Source organism: Peromyscus leucopus, chromosome 9 (assembly GCF_004664715.2).
Source record: "Peromyscus leucopus breed LL Stock chromosome 9, UCI_PerLeu_2.1, whole genome shotgun sequence".
Lineage (NCBI taxonomy): Eukaryota > Metazoa > Chordata > Mammalia > Rodentia > Cricetidae > Peromyscus > Peromyscus leucopus.
This window is the reverse complement of record NC_051070.1, coordinates 36,462,932-36,482,033: the sequence shown is the minus strand read 5'-3', so window position 1 is coordinate 36,482,033 and position 19,102 is coordinate 36,462,932. Positions and strand designations below refer to the sequence as shown.

Genomic DNA, 19,102 nt, shown 5'->3' with positions numbered 1-19,102 from the left:
GCCTCTTCTGAGTCCCGGGTCGACCGCAAGGCCAGGCGACATGGAGCACAACCCTCAGCTCTGGTGCAGAATGGGCTGGGCTGCACCGCCCCAAACGTGGCCGTGTGAGCATCATCCCCCGAGGCGCCGCCCGGGGCCGCGGGCTCCGTGTCCCGCCCAGGGAGGCGGCTCCCCGTAGCGTGCAACTCTCAAAAGTGACCAAAGCAAGCACGACCAGGAGGGGCGCACGGGACTAGCGCGGTTCCCCCAGCGTCCGATCCCCCCCCCACCTCCACCCCCCATCCCCGGGCCCAGGCCGCGTTTGGCCGCTCGCCGCCGCTCCCAACCCGGGCCGGCCCCTGCGGCCGCTCGTAAAACGCGGCGAGCGGAACCCGCACGCGGAAGCGCCCCGTCGCACTGAGCATGCCCAGTAGCACAGTCGACCAGAGGAGTTTTTTTTTTTTTTTTCTTTTTTTCTTTTTCTTTTCTTTCTTCTTCCCCCCCCCCGCTCTCTCTTTCGTCTTCTTTTCCTTTTTCTGGCTCCCCAGTAGGAGGCCTGCCCCCCACCCTCACTTCAGACCCCCGTCACCCCCGGGCCTGAGCAGCTAACACCATGGCCGAGGTGCCCGGCGCCGCGTTGTCCCAGGCGGGTTGGTAAGTGCCGAGTCGCGCCGGCCGCTCGGCCGTGGGCTCGGGTCCGGGGCTCCGGGGCAGGGTCGGGAGAGGAGCGCTCCCCCGGTGTGGGGTGGGGGGCGCGACGGGGAAGGCGGACGCCACCGCTCGCTCGCCCCCTCCGTCCGTCCCCCCCGCCCCGTCCTCTCGGGGGGCCCTCGGGGGCCGGCTCCGCCCCCGGCCGGCGCCACGCGGAGCTCGGCGAGTCCCCTCCGCTCCCCTTGGGGCGGCGGCGGCGGCCTGCGACCCCGGAGCCGAGTGGCGGCCCCGCGGGGAGGGAGGGAGCGAGGCCTCGGGCCGGGGAGCGGGCGGCGGCCAGGCCCGAGCCGCGCCGCTGCTGGGGAGGACCCGCGGGGCCGAGCACGGCGCGCTGCCGCCGCCGCCGCTGGCCCGGGAGGGTTGTCGCTGCGGCGGACGCGGGAGGCGGCGGCGGCGGCGGCCTGCGGGAAGTTGGCGGGAGCACGGAGCCCAGCCCCGCGCGGCGGGCGGGCGGCCGGAGCCGGCCCGCTGCCCCTCGTTTCAAACTACCGCGCCGCCGGCCGGAGCGCCGCTGCCCGCTGCCCCGTGCTTGCACGCTCAACTTGCGAAGCCGAGAAGGACTGCGGGGTGACTCGGCGCCGGGGGGTGCCCCGTGGAACTTTTCTTGAAGGGATGGCGTTGGTCTGGTTTTTAAAGGACGTTCTCGTGTCGTGGGTTTTTGGGGGATCCGAAAGCAGAGGAACATTATCCGAAATGAAGCAGTTTCTGAAATTGGAGCCGTTCCAGTGGTTAACATCCACTTGAATGCTGCGTCGCCTTTCCCAGCCTTGGCACCCTCTAGGTGGGAGGGTAGGGATGGGGATGAAACCCGAATGTTTGCCCCAGCCCTCTGAAACTACACTTTAGTAAGAAAGGAGCATTAAGGAAACTCTTGCAGCGCTGGTAAACTATAAAGAGCAGGCAGAGTGCTTTAGGATCGAAGGAGGGGTTCATTTCCTAGCGAAGTGGGCTCTGACAGATGGTGAAGGGAGGCTTTGTAGATGCACTGTTAGGAAAGTGCTTATTGTTTTGAAGAAAGGACATTAGATCTCACTGGTTCCTGAAGTAGAAGGTGTTTGAGGGTTAAAACCGAGAAGGAGGGGACCAGTGCCTGAAAGGTGGGAATTTAACTCTCAGCTAAAGTTTTGATCATCAGGGCGATGTAGTCACACCAGTGCTGTGATGATTTCGCTACTGACCGGACAGGCTTTGTTACTTTTTGTCTACCCTACTTCACAGGTGCCAAGGTGAGGGCAAAGAATGATTAAGTAACTTTCTCTCATGACATGGCTAGAAAGTGGTTGAAATAAATGTTCACCTAAGGAGTCTGGTCTGGTTCTGTGTATTTTTTATTTGTAATAAAATACAGACCTCTTCACACTCATTCCCATCACTGGTACAACAAATTGTAAGTTAAAAATTTCACCTTAGGTTTTTTTTTTTTTTTAACTGGAATATTTCCTTTCATTTTCTTGATTTTTACAAGACTAATAATAATCTGAGCTCAGTCTTCATTTTAGTTCATGGAGCCCAAGCTGGCCTTGAACTCATTATGGAATGTCGGGGTTCAGCCCCGACCAATGAAGGGTCCCTTGAAGAGGGGAGTGAGGAATTGAGAAATGCTAGATAGAAAATACAGAAGTAAATGAAGAAAAAAGATAGAGACACAGAATAGCTTCAGAAGGGTCCTGGGTCAATATCCAGTTGCCTCTAGTTGATTTCTAATGGGCTTTTTATATACTAGCAGGGGAGAGGCATAAGACCTCCCCCCTTTCAAGATCAAGCACAGTATACAACCAAGTGTAGACCCTTCAAAACACCTGGTAACTATGCCCCATGGCAAAGCATCTTGTGATTAGGCCTCGAAGTATAAGACACCTGGTAACCATGCCTTTGCACCCTATTATGCAGCCTTGGAGAGCATCAACTCTGACTCTGACCTTGAGTCAAGCCACAAGTTGGAGTCTTTGTGGGCTCCCACAGTGGAATTACAGGTTTGGATCACACTAGACTTTGCATCTGTTTGAGTTTACCCCATTGAGCCCTCCTCTTACAAATTAGTGATAACCCCTTTATTTACAAATTTGGCCTTTTTAATTCATTACGAAATAACCTACACCCAGGAAGGTTTGTTACTTCTTTGGGAGCCCAGATAATTAAAAAATTTGTCTTCTTTGGACTCTTAAAGCTTTTTAAGGGCAGAGAACTATATCTTACTTTTCTGTAGTATCTAACCCAGGTGTATACTCCATTGTAGGGTCTTAAGTTGGAAAGAGTTGACCTTGGAATGGCCCTGGCAGTCAGAAGTGCTCAGTCAGGCCCTTCCTGCTTTCTTTGATTGTTAACAAATCTCCAGCAGTGTTAGAGTTTAGCATTTGCCATTGTGTGTTACAAGTTAACTTGGCGTGTTTCATTTTCCACCAGTCAGTTGAGCTTCTGTAAGGCAGTTTCTCCTAAAGAGCCCAGGTAGACAAGGCAGTGATTAGTAAAATTCTTAGATCTCGAAGGCTGCTAGGAGTTTCCTGGAGTTCCCGACCCGTGTTCACCAGTCCAAAGCTGGTGCCAGGGAAGGCTTGGGTGTTCCTCAGTGAAGTGCCTTGAACTAGGCCTTTAATTAGACTTACTATGTTACAATCAGAATCTCAGAGGTTTGAAGGGCCAAGAGTGCCGAGAGGAAAAGTTTAGACAAAGAATAGCTCTGAATACCTCCTTAGGTTTCTGACATGCAGATTTCCCGATGCTCTGGAGTTGTTGACAGTGACAAGACATTTTTAGACTGGTGTACTTAAGTAGTTGTAGCTCCTGCAGTGAAATGCTGAGACCTCTGCAGTGTTATTAATCTGTTCTGTGAGTTGTGTGGAAAGTAGCAGGTTAGGGAAACAGCAGTGGATGACTTATGCTGATAGTGTGATCTGAGGGGGATCAGAAGACCGAGGTATTGAAATTTATAGGGTTGTTTTTGAGTTTTCATTTAAGCCTCCGATGGTCACAATTATCCCAATCAAACTCAGGGCTTTTCTTTCTTTCTTTTTTTTTTTTTTTTGGTTTTCCGAGACAGGGTTTCTCTGTGTAGTTTTGGTGCCTGTCCTGGATCTTGCTCTGTAGACCAGGCTGGCCTCGAAGTCACAGAGATTCGCCTGGCCCTGTCTCCCGAGTCCTGGGATTAAAGGCGTGTGCCACCACCGCCCGTCAATGTTCTTTCTTTATTGTGGACATTTAGAGTTTTGATTATTATGTGCTGAGGGTACTGGTTCTGCCTCCTGAGTGCTGGGATTAAAGGTGTGCGCCACCACTGCCCGGCTCCAAGCTCAGGGCTTTAAAATATAAACTAAGCAGTATTATACCCCCGCCCCACTCCACATCCCCTGCTTATAGCACCAAGAATTAGGTTTCAGGGACTTCAATGTTAAATGTTGTACAGATTTCTGCAGTAAAGTGGTTTGCTTAAATATCTTAAAAGGCACCTTGGTCCTTTGTAATGCTTATTTCTGTGTATAAAATAACTCCATAAAAGGAATTTGGCTTTATATTTGTATAGGGAACAATATTAACTGTGTCTAGGTTTATTTCTACTTACAGTACTCATCCACATTATGTCTTTGAATCTTTTTATTATTTTAATATTTTTCCATGTGAGATGAATGTGCCTGTGGTGTATGCATACATGTGTATGTGGGTGCACATTTTGAAGCCAGAAGAGGAGGCTAGGTGTCTTGCTCCATCATTCTCTGCTGCATTTCTTCAAGATAGAGTTTTTCACAGAATCTGGAGCTTGCTCCTCGGCTTTGGATAGACTGCCAGGCAGTAAGCTCCTGTGGTCAACTTGTTTCACTGTGGGTCAACAGGTTTCTGTGGCCACACCTAGGTTTTTATGTGAGTGGTAGGATCCAAACCAAGACCTCTTATCTGAGCCATTTTGTGCCTTTCCCCTCCCTCCCCCCTTCCCCCTTTCTCCTCCTTTGTCAGGAGAATGTAATCATCGAATATATGTTTCTGAGACCATATTGCCTATAGAATATATGTTGTATAATTTATCTCCAATGTGAGGGTGAGGACAAAGCAAATTGTAGAGAGTCATAGTTGGCTCAGTTCTAAGTAGCAGAACCAAGAATAGAACTCAGATATTCAGAATAAAATTCAACACTTTCTTGCAGTGAGTTGTGGCGACCACTTCTTATTTAAATGATTAAAAATAACACGTTGGAAGCTAGCCTTTGTGGTGTGTGCTTGTAATCCTAGCCAGGGCTTCATATTGAGAGTATCTCAGAAAAACCCAAGCTAACAAACAAGACTTAACCCCTACCTTTAAAAATGGAATGGTTTGCTGTTTTTTGTCTGGGAAAGAAGGTTAATCTGTGGAGTGGTTAACATCATAATCAAAGAAGTCATCACTTTAATTGGATCACTCATAAGTCTTAGGATTTCTGAAAAAACAAAGCACTATATTGTGTGTTTTGTTTTCTTTAGCAGTTTAGAGTTGAAGATCTATAAAGTAGTATTCGGAATGACATTTTCAGGCTGGGCATGGTGACTCACAGCTGTAGTCCCTGGATGAAGCTGGGGATTACTGTAAATTCCAGGCTAGCCTGGACTGTAGGGAGACACCTTGTCTGAAACAAAACACAAGAAGAAAACATATTTTGGAATCCCAGAACATGGGTGGTTTAAGCCCAGAGTACTCCAGGTGTCTGTTTATTATTTATTGTTTTATCGCTGTTGTTTTTGTTTTGATAGAGTGAAGGAGTGAGGCTGATGCGAGGGTCCTTTCCTTGCCCCCCTTGGATCTCCCCTTTCCTTTGGGTTGTTTCACTTGGGCAGCTGCCACCAGCTGCCACCTCCTGTCCCAAGAACACTCGGAACTGCGTGTGTGTCACCTTTCAGCAACTAAGAAACTGCCGCCTGTGGACTGTAACCGGCTGTCGTGCTGGAGAGCAACCCTGGGCTAATAGTAAAATGGCTTACAGTGGGAGTCCTACTCTTCCCATATATCTTGCCTGGAGGTAAAGAAGTGGAGCAACTTTCAGACATATTGCTGGGGTTTAAAATTCCTCACTCTTCCTCTCCTATCCCACCAAGTAGAAGCTTCTTCATAGCTTCACTAGTTATCACAATAAAGCGTGTGTGATTGGTGTTCCTCAGCCCACCCTCGTGCCTTTCTCGTTGGGTTGATTCAGTTTCCTCGGAGGCACGCTATTCCCCAGGAGACTGCTGGGGAGTGCGTGCTCTCAGTCTTCAATGGGAAACACGTTTTCAACAGCGCAGAGAGAGAGAACCTTTGGTAGTAGCATCCGTAGAACTCTACGCTAGTGCTAGTAGTTGCATAGGAGTTTATGAAGAGGATGTCAGGTATTTTATTCATCCGTATTAACCCATAACTACTGCTACAGGTAGCTAGCTCTACCTACAGTATTGTACCTCCTCCTCTCCTCTGCTTTCTTCGACACATGGCCTCACTGTAGTCCAAACTGACCTTGAACTGGACATTTTGCTTCAGCCTTCCTAGTGTTGGTATTATAGCCAGTTACAGATGTGCATCACTGTATGAAGCTTATTATAGTTCTTTATGAGGTTATATATGAAGTGCATTCTGTTTTTGTCTTTCTGAAATTGTGAAATGCATTTCCTTTTTCTTTCTTTCCTTTCTTTTGGAGACAGTCTCACTCTGTAGCTATGGCTCTCCTGTAACTCACTGTGTAGACGAACAGGCTGGCCTTGAACTCCCAGAGCTTCATCTGCCTCCGCCTCCTGAGTGCTGGGATTAATGGTGTGTGACACCACACCTGGATTATGAAATCATTTTCATTTTTACTTTGATAAAATATTCTTTTTTAAAAAGATTTATTTATGTATTTTATGTGTATGAGTGCTCTGTTTGCATGTATGCCTGCATGACAGGGGAGGGCATCAGATCCCATTATTGATGGTTGTGAGCCTCCATGTGGTTGCTGGGAATTGAACTCAGGACCTCTGGAAGAGCAGCCAGTATTTTTAACCGATAAGGCATCTCTCCAGCCCCAATAAAAATATTCTTATTGTACTCTTTTGGGAAGAATCAGAATCAACATCTTTAGATGCTGAAGAATACCATATGAAACAAAACACTTTAATCTTTTTTTTTTTTTTTTTTCAGGAAGGCTTATTGGAAACTCCCTTCTCTATTTATTACTATTATTGTTCTTAGACAGGGTTTCACTATGTAGCTCTGTCTGCTAGCCTAGTACTTGCTATGGAGATGAGGCTGGCTTTGTACTCGTAGACATCTTGCCTGCCTCTGCCTCCATCTCCCAAATACTGGAATTAAAGACATGTGCCATTATACTTAGTTTGGAAACACCTCTTTTTAGATAGTTCCTACTTTAGTGAACATTGGTGAACTTTCCGTAGTTTATATTATTTGCAGAGTTAAAATGGTGAAAGTTAGTATGCCTTTGTTAACTTTCTGTCTTAAAATATGTTACATTATTGTGGGGCGTTTACCCACCACCCCCACAGCTTCCCAGAGTTTTCTTGAGTGCGAGCAGCAGGAAATATTAGATAGAAGGATTTATAGCGGAGAATGTTGCGGAGATAAACAGATAGAAAATAAAGGATAGCCTCGAGAGGGCCTGGAACCTATTCCAACGGGCCCCGACTGTCTCTGGTCCAGGGTTTTTATAGAGACGCCAAGGGGGTGGAGCAAAAGACCTCCTCCCCCAGCACAGCCAAGTGCAGGCCATCTCAGACACCTGCACTCAGGCCCGTGGTCCTGATCATCCTCTATTCGGACCTGCTGGTAAAGCCACGAGGAACCCCAGAACGGGCTCCCACAGGTCCCCCCTTCTTAATATATAAAAAAAATAACTATTAATGGCTTACAGCAATCTCCATAGCTGTTACACCTCCCAGTATGGGAGTAGAGGATGATATAAATGGCATTTCTCTTTTGAATTAGGTCCAAGGTGACCACAGCAGTCTTAGCTGTCTCAAGCCCTTTCTAAACCAAAACTCTTAAGGCGACTACAAACTTAAAGAATCCCTTAGCTTCATCATTACCATTAACAGGTTAACATAAATATTGCTATACATAGTCACAATTCTCTCAATCTTACAACTCAAAACAAACTCTTAACAGAACCATTAGAATTAGCATATATGGTGCTATATATAGTTAACAATTTTCTCCGTCTTACAACTTTAACTCAGTCATTTGAATTTTCTTGTTAACAGAACATAGGAAAAACTTCGATGTATTCACATCAAACTTAAACATGTCCTCAACTCCACAAAGCCAGGGTGCATTAACATCAATAGGTTTCTGCGAACATAATTCAATCTCATAGCTCCTCCTTTTCTTTATAATTTTTAAACAAAAACTCAAACCTAGTTAGAGGAACCCAAACTTATACAATTCCTACAAACCCATATTGAAAAGCAATATTTTCGATCTAACCATTAATACTTTGAAAACTTAGTAAAACATCCAAAAACAGTTTCTTAATAAAGCTCTTTACACACTTTAGAAATAGTCTCTTAGTATACCCCATTTGCATTTCTTACTAACAAAACATGACATTAATCCATTCAAACAACAATTTAAATTAAATAAACTAAGGAATATTAACTCTCCCTTTTCTTTATAATTTTAAGCAAAATCTCAAGCCTAGTTAGAAAACCCAAACTTTTCTGTTTAAACAGTTCCATTTGTAACACAAAACCAGTTCCATAAGTAATTCCATTCTTACATAAACAGTTCCACAAAACAATTCATGAATCACCAGTAAATAAAGCATATACACATACACAAAATTGCATCTTGATTCTAAGTAGAAATACATTTCTTCGTTTAAACAGTTCCATTTTTAACCCAATTCCAGAAAACCGTTCCTAGGTCATTACTCAAAACTGTCCCATTGCAATGAAATCTCTATGGTTTGTTTCATTTAAGTCTTAAAATTCAAATGATAAATTCTGGTACTAGCCTTCCAAATATGAGAAATCCATAACCAAAATCTTTTTGTAATTTTATCTCATTTTAAGTTCAAAAAGTTCAAACAAGAAATAAATTCTGGTATCAGGCTTTCACTTCCAAATATGAAGAGACGTTTTACAACCAAAACTTTTTGCCGTTAACAATCTTTGTTCAAACAAGCGTCTCTGCAACTTTTGTTCTCACAGACAGACCTTTTTAGTTATAGTAATATTTTAAACCGCACCGTTTTTGCTGTTAGCTCAGGTTTTTCTGTGCTGCGTTGATATTCCACGGATCTCAGCTGTGGATGCCTTGTACTGTTCTGGCGTCCGCCATTCTTACTTCTTAGCGGCTTCTGGAGCTTTTGAAACCATTCAGACTGCCTACTTTGCAGTCTACTAGGACACTATTCTCCTGTGTCTCAGATGTTTTCACCATATACATTAGTAGACTCACATTTAACTTTTACATTTTTTCACAAACTCACATAACATGTGCTTAAGCATAAACTCACTCAACATTACACATTTTTACAAACTCACATATAACATTAACATCTACTTATTTATACTTTAAGGAAACTATAGAACTACTTTAGCAAATATATTTATTAATTCTCATATACTTATATTCATTCCATCTTATTTCTTATTTAAACTTACATTTACAACTAGCATCTTACAAGCTTATTACTACATGTCTTAAGACTACCTTAGATACTTCTTACAAGCTTATTTCTTAAAGGAACTCTATAGATCTATTTTACAAACTTATATAGGCTACCATTAGCATATATCTAACTTAGCAAACACCTAAAGATTTCTTAACACAGATATAACAAGACAGAATTTCTACAAGCTCACATATCTTATTTTCATTTTTCTACTTCTTACTCTTAATTATTATCACTATCTCTATTATAAAGATTCTCTTAACTAGACAGGAAGTGCGTACATTATTTCTAAAGTTTAGAGTTTATAGTCAGTTTTGTTATAAAGCACTGGGATTTAGTGAGTGTTGTCATTATAGAGTTGTGATACTTGCTAGGGAATTGTAACATTCTCGGGAGGAAGCCACACCCCAAAGTTGCGGAGTTCTCTAGGCCTTTCCGAACTGGCAGAGATGCACTGTCAGCGGTAAATGGTTTTTAACTAGAGGCTGTCCCTTCACCCAAATTCATAATAGTCCCCTAAGTACTTCAGTTCAGACAAACGTTTCTATTACAGCAGCACTTTTGGTTTGCTCTACCAAAAACTCCACTTCATGCTGAGGGTGAAATTACCATATTTAGCTGCTGTAAACCTCTTTGCCAATACTGCACAACTATTAGGTGATATTTTTCTAAAGGAGCTAATAAAGCCAAAAGCGGCACAGCTCTGAACTCTGTTTCCTCACTGTTTGCATTAAACCAGTGACAAAACCTCAGAAGCACTAATCGAACACTTTCATTCTGGTTCCTTTATAGGAACGTCATTGGAGCTGACTTTTCTTAGTTCCACACTCCTTACACCAAACGCTCCGGTAACCGAGCTTTTCTCCTCTTGCGGAAAAAACACAAACATGTCCTCGACCCCATATTAACACAAGATCAGGACCCTTCCATAATCCCGAGCAGGGATCTTTCCATTTCATTTGAGTATCAGGATTTAGTATTTTCACTTCATTAGCTTTAACTCCTGATGTTATTAGCAGCGGTGATATTTAGCATTGGTTTCTTATAAGGAACTTTCAGGTAAAGCAACTATTTTATAAGACAGCTAGATTTTCTGAAGTTTGTTTCCCATCTATAAAGCAGTCATTTCTTTTTTGAATGCTTGTTTCTTTGTCTCCTTATTAGATTTGCAAAGGAATTACTCATTGTAGGCAGTTTGTTCAAAAGGCAAAGAACTTTAAATTTCAACAAGTTTTTTCATATCTAAGACAAAGTTCAGTGTATAAACTGCTTTCCCTTGTTTTAAGGATTTAAAGTGGCTTGTTTGCTCTTAAAGGTAGCTTTTTGTCATCCAACTACCGTAAAAACTTTTCACAGCTATTAGGGTAAATAAGGCATTTTACCAACGGAGCCCCAAACCGCGAAGCGCCTAGTTCCACATCCTTTCAATTTTTCATTGGAACTGACACTTAAACTCTTAGATGATTTTTCTCCTTATTCTTTTTAAAGGCTGTATTTTAAGTTTACCATGAACGTATTTTTGAGCTGACAAAAGTGTTTCAGGGCAATGTCGCCATCTTTAGCGGAAAAACTACCTTTCCCAGAATGCATTTCCCTTATATCAGTCCATAATAATATCAGTCCCATATCAGTCCCTTATATCATTTCCCATAGTTCTTATCGGGTTTGAGAGTCAACTGGTTCTCTTTTACCAGACTTGCTTACAAATTCTTGCCCTGGAGGTTTGAGCAAAGTGTTTTGCTTTTGCAACGGGAGATTTGAACAAGCATTTTACATTTTCAGCTATGGCACATTGGGAGGTTTCTATTCTCTCCTCAGCTGGCTTTAACAGGTGTTTCAACTTCATCAGACACTGGCCCCCGAATCAGAACCACACCTGCCTCGTTAGCCGGCATTGAGGCTGGCATTTCTGATAGCAACTTTTCCTCGGGGCTTGTGTTTTAGCCAGTCAGTGAAAAACAAGATCATTTACAACAGCTTTTCCATAGCTCTTTCAGAGAGATTTTCTCCCACTGATCTTTTTTATTTTGCTTGTTCCTTCCCCCCCCCAAATGCAGAGCTTCAGGTATCTGTCTGCGGCTCTGTACCTCTGCTACCTGCTTTTGGAGGTAGGGGCTTTTTTTCTCCCCCCGAATCTGCCTCAAATTCTAGCAGCTTTTTCAGGTCACATATTTTCTGGGGAGGATTATGTCCCTTCTCTGTTTCTTCAGAGTCTTCCTCCCAGACAGTTCCCAGTTTGGTCTCAATTTATCCCCTCTACCCCAGAAATGGTTTCCGACACTAGAGCGGCGGCTTTCCCTGCTACTGAAGGTAGGGGCTTTTGTCTGTTTCTATTTTTCAGGGTCTGAGGTTTGTGTTCATAAATCAAGCTTAGCAAGGGAGGTTTTCGCCATTTCTAAACTCCCATTGGACAGGTGTTTTGCCTCATCAGGCCTTCACCTGGCCCAGTCCCCCAGTGGGTTGTGTTTGCTTGTCTGGGTGCTCAAGGACAGAGCTTATGCCAGAGGCAATCACCCCTCAAGGCTACACTCCCTCATCTCAGGGAGTCAGTTGAAACAAAGCTTTTCTCAAAGAGATGCTTTCTCTGACAGAAAAGAAAGCTTTACTCCTGGATAGTTCTGTTCTGCCCTGGCCGGGCTCTTTCTCCAGACAGCGTTCTGACTCAGCAGCACAACTGCTTCAGACACAGTTCAGCTTTACTGTTTTCCCAGAATGGTCTTTTCTCTGATAGGAAGCTTTTTCTCAGATTTCTTTTTGCAGCTGTGGACCTATCAACTGGGACTTGTAGGAAAGTGGCAACTGTGCCCTTCCCACTGGCTTTAGCTTTGTTTGTTCATTAGCAATCTTCCCCTGGGTCCTGCACTTTCCTGCCTCAGCTCTGTGCTCCAGGAAGTTTACAACTGCAGGAACCCTAGTATCCCCTAAATGTACTCCAACTCAGAGACACTGGCCAGTCGCCTCTGGGTTTTTGGTCAGAAGGAGGATACAATGCTAACAGTTTGCATTGCTTCAGGGATCTTTGCATTAGGGGATTAGGAGCACCTTTTCATTCTGAAACGCTCACTCAAAACTTTTGCTGCCTCAGCTCGGCTGTAACTGAAAAGCTTGGCTTTTTGCTTTTCTCTGGTAAAGTTTCCAGTCCTTTTGGGCTCTCTGTAGCTCTTCACCCACACTCTCCCCAAGCGTTTCCCTCAGGGTACTCTGAGCCACTGTCTTTTACTAGCTTGAAGAGACAGAGCTTAGAAGACGTTTTTAGAAACTTGTTCCAGCCTCCTGCATTGCAGGGAGGATTGTTAAAGCTTGAAAGAGAACTTAGAGGTTTTGCTGTCTTAAGAGGTTTGTTGTTTTCTCTTAGAGCTAATCACAGGTGGTCCCCATACTAATATCTTCAGGTGATTCTCTCTTCTTTCTGAGAGAGGTTAGAGGCTTTAGTTTTTAAGTTTTAGAGCGCTTTTGAGAAAGATTAAGGCTTTTTAGAGATTTTTCCTCCAAAATTTTCCAAGAAAAGCTTTAGAGTTTAAGAGAAAGATTTTTTTTTCCCCCAGGAGAAAGACCAACTTTTCCCAAAACTTCCCAACTTTAAACTTTGACTTCTTACATCCCCATTTTTGCCTCAGGGAGAAATTACTTTCTCCTGCCGCTTGGATTTGACATTCCAGCTGTCCCCAGGTCAAAAGCTTCCATAGGAAACTTTTTCTTCCCCATAAGCTCAAAGAAGAGCTTTTTTACTACCCGTAAAGCCCAAAGAAAGATTTTTTTCCCCAGTTTGTTTTCAAAGCTCCCAAAGTGAGAAAATTGAAGAGTTTTTCTGTCTAGTTGCCTTACTTATTTTTTCCTACACAATCTTACACTTCTAAGTTTTTCCTAAACTATATTACTACCCTATACCTTATACTTATCACAGATAGAAATTGAGAAAGGGATAGAAGATAGAAAATTTTGACAGAAGAGAATTTCGCTGCAGCATCGGACATCCTTCCAGTCCGCTTTCCTTTTCTCTCGAGGATAAAACCCCTGCCTCACCAAAAAATATATATATATAAATATATATATTCCATAACACCGGCATGCCTTTCCACTGGCAGGGCTGACTCAGCACTTTCACCAAAAACTCTGTAATAAAACTATTATTTTCCTTTATCTTTAGTCCCTATTACTTTGTCTTAAGTCCCTGTTCATTTGTCTTTAGTCCCCCCTTTTTTGTTCCCCCCTTTTTTTCTTCAGTCCCTTTTTCCCCTTTCTTTAGTCCCTTTTTTTCTTTAGTCCCTTTTTTCTTTAGTCCCTGTTCACAGCGCCATTCTGTGGGGCGTTTACCCACCACCCCCACAGCTTCCCAGAGTTTTCTTGAGTGCGAGCAGCAGGAAATATTAGATAGAAGGATTTATAGCGGAGAATGTTGCGGAGATAAACAGATAGAAAATAAAGGATAGCCTCGAGAGGGCCTGGAACCTATTCCAACGGGCCCCGACTGTCTCTGGTCCAGGGTTTTTATAGAGACGCCAAGGGGGTGGAGCAAAAGACCTCCTCCCCCAGCACAGCCAAGTGCAGGCCATCTCAGACACCTGCACTCAGGCCCGTGGTCCTGATCATCCTCTATTCGGACCTGCTGGTAAAGCCACGAGGAACCCCAGAACGGGCTCCCACACATTATCTCTTGCTGTTTCTGTTGATGGTGTAACCTGGTATTTTGTCAGACTGTTGCAGTTCTAAGGTGCTGTTTTCAGCCCTTTTCTGGTGACTAACCTATAAATCTAGTTTCAGCTGCCTGTAGGCTTGACTGCCTCAAGCATGAAGAAGGTCTGTAAAGAAATTTGCTGGCTCAGCAGGTTGAAAATAAGTTTCTTCTTTCACACGGCAGCATTTGCTAAATCAACTAAAAACTGCGTAGTAACAGTTCAAAAATCATAAAAACAGCACATCAGCTTGCTCCAGCTTATGTTTTCTCATTCTGACAAAAGAATATTGGCAGTTTGATGATTTAAGCCCTGTCAATCAAAAAAATTCTTAAGGTCTATATGTGTAGGCAGGTGAAGAACACTTCTGGGTGACTTATACAATTATTTTACTAACTTACTAACATTAGAGACAGCAGTTTTAAGACATAAACGGATACTTAAAGGTTCTTTAAAAATTTGCCCCAACCCCTCACATATGATTTAGATATAAAATTCAAATTAAAAAATTTCAACTGCAGATTTTCAGAAGACTCTGCCATGAAAGAACTATACTAACTGAAGATACTAAGAAAAGCAGCTAGGAGATAAGTCAGGTGAAGGCATTTGCAGCCAAGCCCAGTTACCTGAGTTCGATCCCTGGCACCCTCATGTTTGAAGGAGGGAGCTGACTCCTGAAAGTTGTTCTTTGACCTATGTGCCCTACCTCCATAAGTAAATGGAATAAAAATAGATAAAAAGCATTTCCAATTTTACTAAATTCTTGGGGCTTTTTAGAACTTGGAAGTTAAGGTACATTTTGTGAAATACCCTAATACATGAAACATTAAATATTGAATATCTGTAGAGAAATTTTCTAAATAAAGTCAAACTTAGTGACTTATAATTTTATAAACTTCTGAGAAGAAAGGATTAAGTGTAGCTTTCTTTTTTGTTAACTTTCAGTCATGACCAATAGAAAGCACCCTTTATTTGTTGCTGTGTAGGACGTGAAGCATGTGTAGCGGGCTTCTCAGTGTCTGCTTAGTTGCCAAGACTCATGATAGTAGGACGGTGACTGCCTCAGATGATGGCTTTCTTGCTGATGGCCGTCCTGAGGTGATGGAGGCTTACCGTAGCAATAGCAGGGAGCACTGTGTATGTGTGTTCATGTCGCTCCTCTTCTTAGAAAGCTGCTGGTATCGTGGAGCTTTCCTCTCTGAAAGCCTTATCTACTCCAGTCTCCTCCCACCGACCTTTTTCTTCACCACCACATAAATTTCCACCCTCTAATACTCCAGAATGGAGAGTAAGCTCCAGCATGAGTTTTGAAGGGGAAAAGCTTGTTTAAAGCCTAGCAAATGAGATTTCTGCAGGATTGTATTGAGTTGACTACTTTTTCTGAGTTTTACTTGGGTCAGGATAGGGTAGGGTTAGTAACCAGGACGTCTGAAGCATCTTTAGTTGCAACATTTTGAAGTTGAGCCGGATGAGGATATAGTTTTTCCCTTGTTTTGGTTGTTGTTGGTAATTTTTCTGTTGACCTTTTCTGTTTTTTTTTTTTTAATTTTAACCATTTTTATCTTTGTTCAGATAATTAATTACACATTCATCAGAAGTCTTTAGAAGTACATAGTATTTCTTTGGTAATTCAAAATTGATTCACATTAAAGGTTTGCAAATACAAATGTTAAGCACATCATGGCTGTATGGGTACAGTAAAATTTTAGTAGTCATTATTCTGTCCATGTCTACACATGTTGTTGCAGAGTAGCCACCTAAAACAACATTTGACGTTTTTTATTGTTTTTTTCTGTTTTTCAAGACAGGGTTTCTCTGTGTAGTCTTGGCTGTTCTGGAACTCTCCCTGTAGACCAGGCTGGCCCCAAACCCAGAGATCCAGTTTACTACCTCCTCCCAAGTGCTGGGGTTAAAGGTGTGGGCCACCATTGCCCAGAGAACTTTTGACTTTGTTGATAAATACATTTTTAGCTATTTTTTACTGCTCCAATTACCAGAATTGTACTCACTAGATTTTCTAAAAGTTGTGAAAATTTTTGCAGGGATGATTTAAAGAAAGACATCTTTTTGTAATCACATGTGTCTTCAGAAGTTGAGAGTTAAGTTGGGGTTTATTTGCCATGATGGAAGAGAGTACAATGTCAAATACATGTTAACAAGTGTGGGGTGATGAGATATTCTTAATATGTAAATGATCATGACACAAATCACAGTCCACACACTGAAGTATGGTGTAGCAGGAATCTTAAAAGTTCTTATTAATAAAATCAAACCCGAGGTCAGTTATTGGGGTCCATGCTGGTAGATCAGAGAGACAGAACAAGCCACAGCTATCTTACCTCACCGGATCCTCAGCTGATCTTGTTTCCTCAGACTGGAGGCTTCTGTGTTCTCATCCCAATGACTCTTAGCTGAACTGCTGCTGGAAAGCCTGAAGCTTAACCAACTACATGCTTAACCAGCCAAATTCTTCTAGTTTCTGGTTCTCATGCCTTATATATCTTTCTGCTTTCTACCACCACTCCCTGGGATTAAAGGCTGGCTTTCTGGGATTAAAGGCGTGTCACCATGCTTGGCTATTTCCAATGTGGCCTTGAACTCACAGAGATCCAGAGGGATTTCTATCTCTGGAATGCTAGGATTAAAGGTGTGAGTGCCACCATTTTCTAGCCTTTGTAGCTAGTGGCTGTCTGTTCTCTGACCCCAGATAAATTTATTAAGGAACACAATATTTTGGGGAACACAATACCACCACAGTATGGCTATCTTAAAAGGTCAGTAGAGCTTCGAGTTTTGTTTATCCTTACATGAATAAATTTATACTTACATGAATAAATTTGTGAAATAAATATTTGCAGTGATATTAGTGAATGTGCAGAACTGACTGAACATACACTTCTAATATTTAAAAAACATGGCCTGCTTTAGTTATGTTTAGGGTTAGGGCTCAGTAGAGGCCCCAAGTATAGAAGTCTGAATTCCAGCCATTTTCCTCTCTGTCTTCAAACTGCCCAGTGTTCTGGGACAGTTCTGATTTGCATTTTGGTCACCTCGTCGGTTCCGCATGTGAGCCACACTGTAGTACGGTCTGATACATGTGGCAGCCTGTCAGTGCTGTAGACTATCTCCAGAGACCTGCTCGGTTGTCTTCTGCAGCTTAAAGCGTCCCTTGGTGACTCCTTTGTACACTGAAGTCAAGGAATACCACTCCAGAATATTGTAATTGTCTGCATGGGCAAAGCCGAGTAGCTATCACACCTCAGTTTCAAGGGAAGTGTTCTCAGGAAAGGGAAGGACTGATGAGAGCCACGGAGTCTGTTCTTTGATGTGAAGATGATGTGTCACATCCTTTGTTTAGAAGAAAGTTAATCTCATGTCCACCTGGAGGATTCTTAGAACTGTGGCATAGCTCAGCGATTCTCAAGCTATCTGTCAGCGTAAAATATTTTCAGTGTGTCATAGATGAGTATCTTGGAAATTGTAAAACTGTGAAGCAGTGTTAGGTTGTCTTAAGGTTCTGTGCTCACCAGTTTCTGTACGTGTGCCATCACCCAGAAGTAAGAGAGTTTGTTGGTTGACACTGACCTGATCTGTGCGGCAAATTTGAGTCGGTTCTGTTCTACCGGGAAAGACTGAGATTTTGATTCAGTGATACTGTTTGAATTATAGTAAATTTGAGTAAATTGGTAGGAATAGTCAAAGTTCTACTGTAGTTAGAAGTTTTTCTGTGTCCTGGCCAGCTGTCCGGCAGTCGGGAGATTCAAGTCCCCCAAGTAAACACACGGAGGCTTATATTAATTATAACTGCTCGGCCATTCACTCAGACTTACTACTGACTAGCTCTTACACTTACACTTAAACTAACCCATAATTCTTATGTATGTCTAGCCATGTGTCTTGGTACCTTTTCTCAATTCTGCCTTGTCATCTTGCTTTCTCTGTGTCTGGCTGGTGACTCCTGACTCAGCCTTCTTTTTCCCAGAATTCTCGTCTGCTTACCCTGCCTATACTTTCTGCTGCCTGGCTACTGGCCAATCAACGTTTTATTTATCAACCAATCAGAGCAACACTTATTCACAGCATACAGAACAATATCCCACAGCACTCTACTTTGGGGGGGGGCTGTCTTTTATACTTTTTGATTAATTTATTTGATATTTTAAATATTGAAGTGATAATCTTATGCTTATAAATGGCTCTACAGCTTGCAAAGCCTTCCTACTTCATATTACATTTCACAGTAATAGATAGGAGATAGTTAATTTGCTTATAAAAGAGGATTTTGAATGTTAGTGGTGGTGTATGTATATAATCTCAGCACTTGGAGGTGGAGTCAGGAGAATTAGGAGTTGAAGGCTAGCCTCAGCTACATAGCAAGTTTGAAGCTAGCCCTGTTATATAAGAATATTTCAAAACTGACAAATAAATGAATAATTATGTATAAGAATTTCAAGCCTCATTGTAGATACCTAGTATGATACAACAAATAGGCTTATGAGATGTCTTTAGTATTTTATACCTTTTTATACTTTTAGTTATGAATTAATATTAACTCAAATTTAGTATTATGAAGCTTACTGCCTTTGTATTGGCTACCTTTTACCTTTGAATTAGTCCTGCTTCAGCATATTTTCATGGAAGGTAAGATTGGACTGAATGATTGATGGTTCTTTTACATATTTACCTTACTGAAACAGTTTTCATGTATAAATTGAATCATTTTTAGTTATTGGTGAGCTTTAACTAAAGTCTATGGGAAATTCATGTAGCTACATGTTCCTATATATCTAAGACATACTTTCTTTTTTCCCTTTTGTTTAAAATAGATTATTTTCTCATATAATAGATCCTGATTATGGTTTTTCTTTATTTCCTCCGAGTTCATCCCCACATCCCCTCCCATCTGGATCCCCTGTTCATATCCACTCCTTTTCTATCTCTCATTAGAAAAGAACAGACTTCGTAGAGGGAAGTTTCTCTGTATCCTGCACAGCCCTCAGTTGGGACATATCTCTCTCACCCTCAGTCCAGCAGCCCCATATAAAATAATGACAGAGAGGCTTACATTAACTACAAACTGTATGGCCTATGGTATCAGCTTCTTGCTAGTCAGCTTTTTCATCTTAAATTAACCCATTT

The 19,102-nt window shown here is 42.5% G+C and overlaps 1 protein-coding gene across 2 annotated transcripts in view; it reads left to right on the top strand.

Moving 5' to 3' along the window:
- Positions 1–311: 311 nt before the first annotated feature.
- The window catches only part of Tdrd3 (tudor domain containing 3), a 169,076-nt gene continuing 150,285 nt past the window's right edge, over positions 312–19,102 (top strand). The window contains exon 1 of one of the 2 annotated variants that reach the window (XM_028879016.2): positions 312–633. In XM_028879016.2, the coding sequence (XP_028734849.1) occupies positions 593–633 (41 nt within the window). In that variant the 5' untranslated portion in view covers positions 312–592. The remainder of the gene's footprint in view (positions 634–19,102) is intronic. The other variant, XM_028879011.2, reaches the window with a different exon arrangement.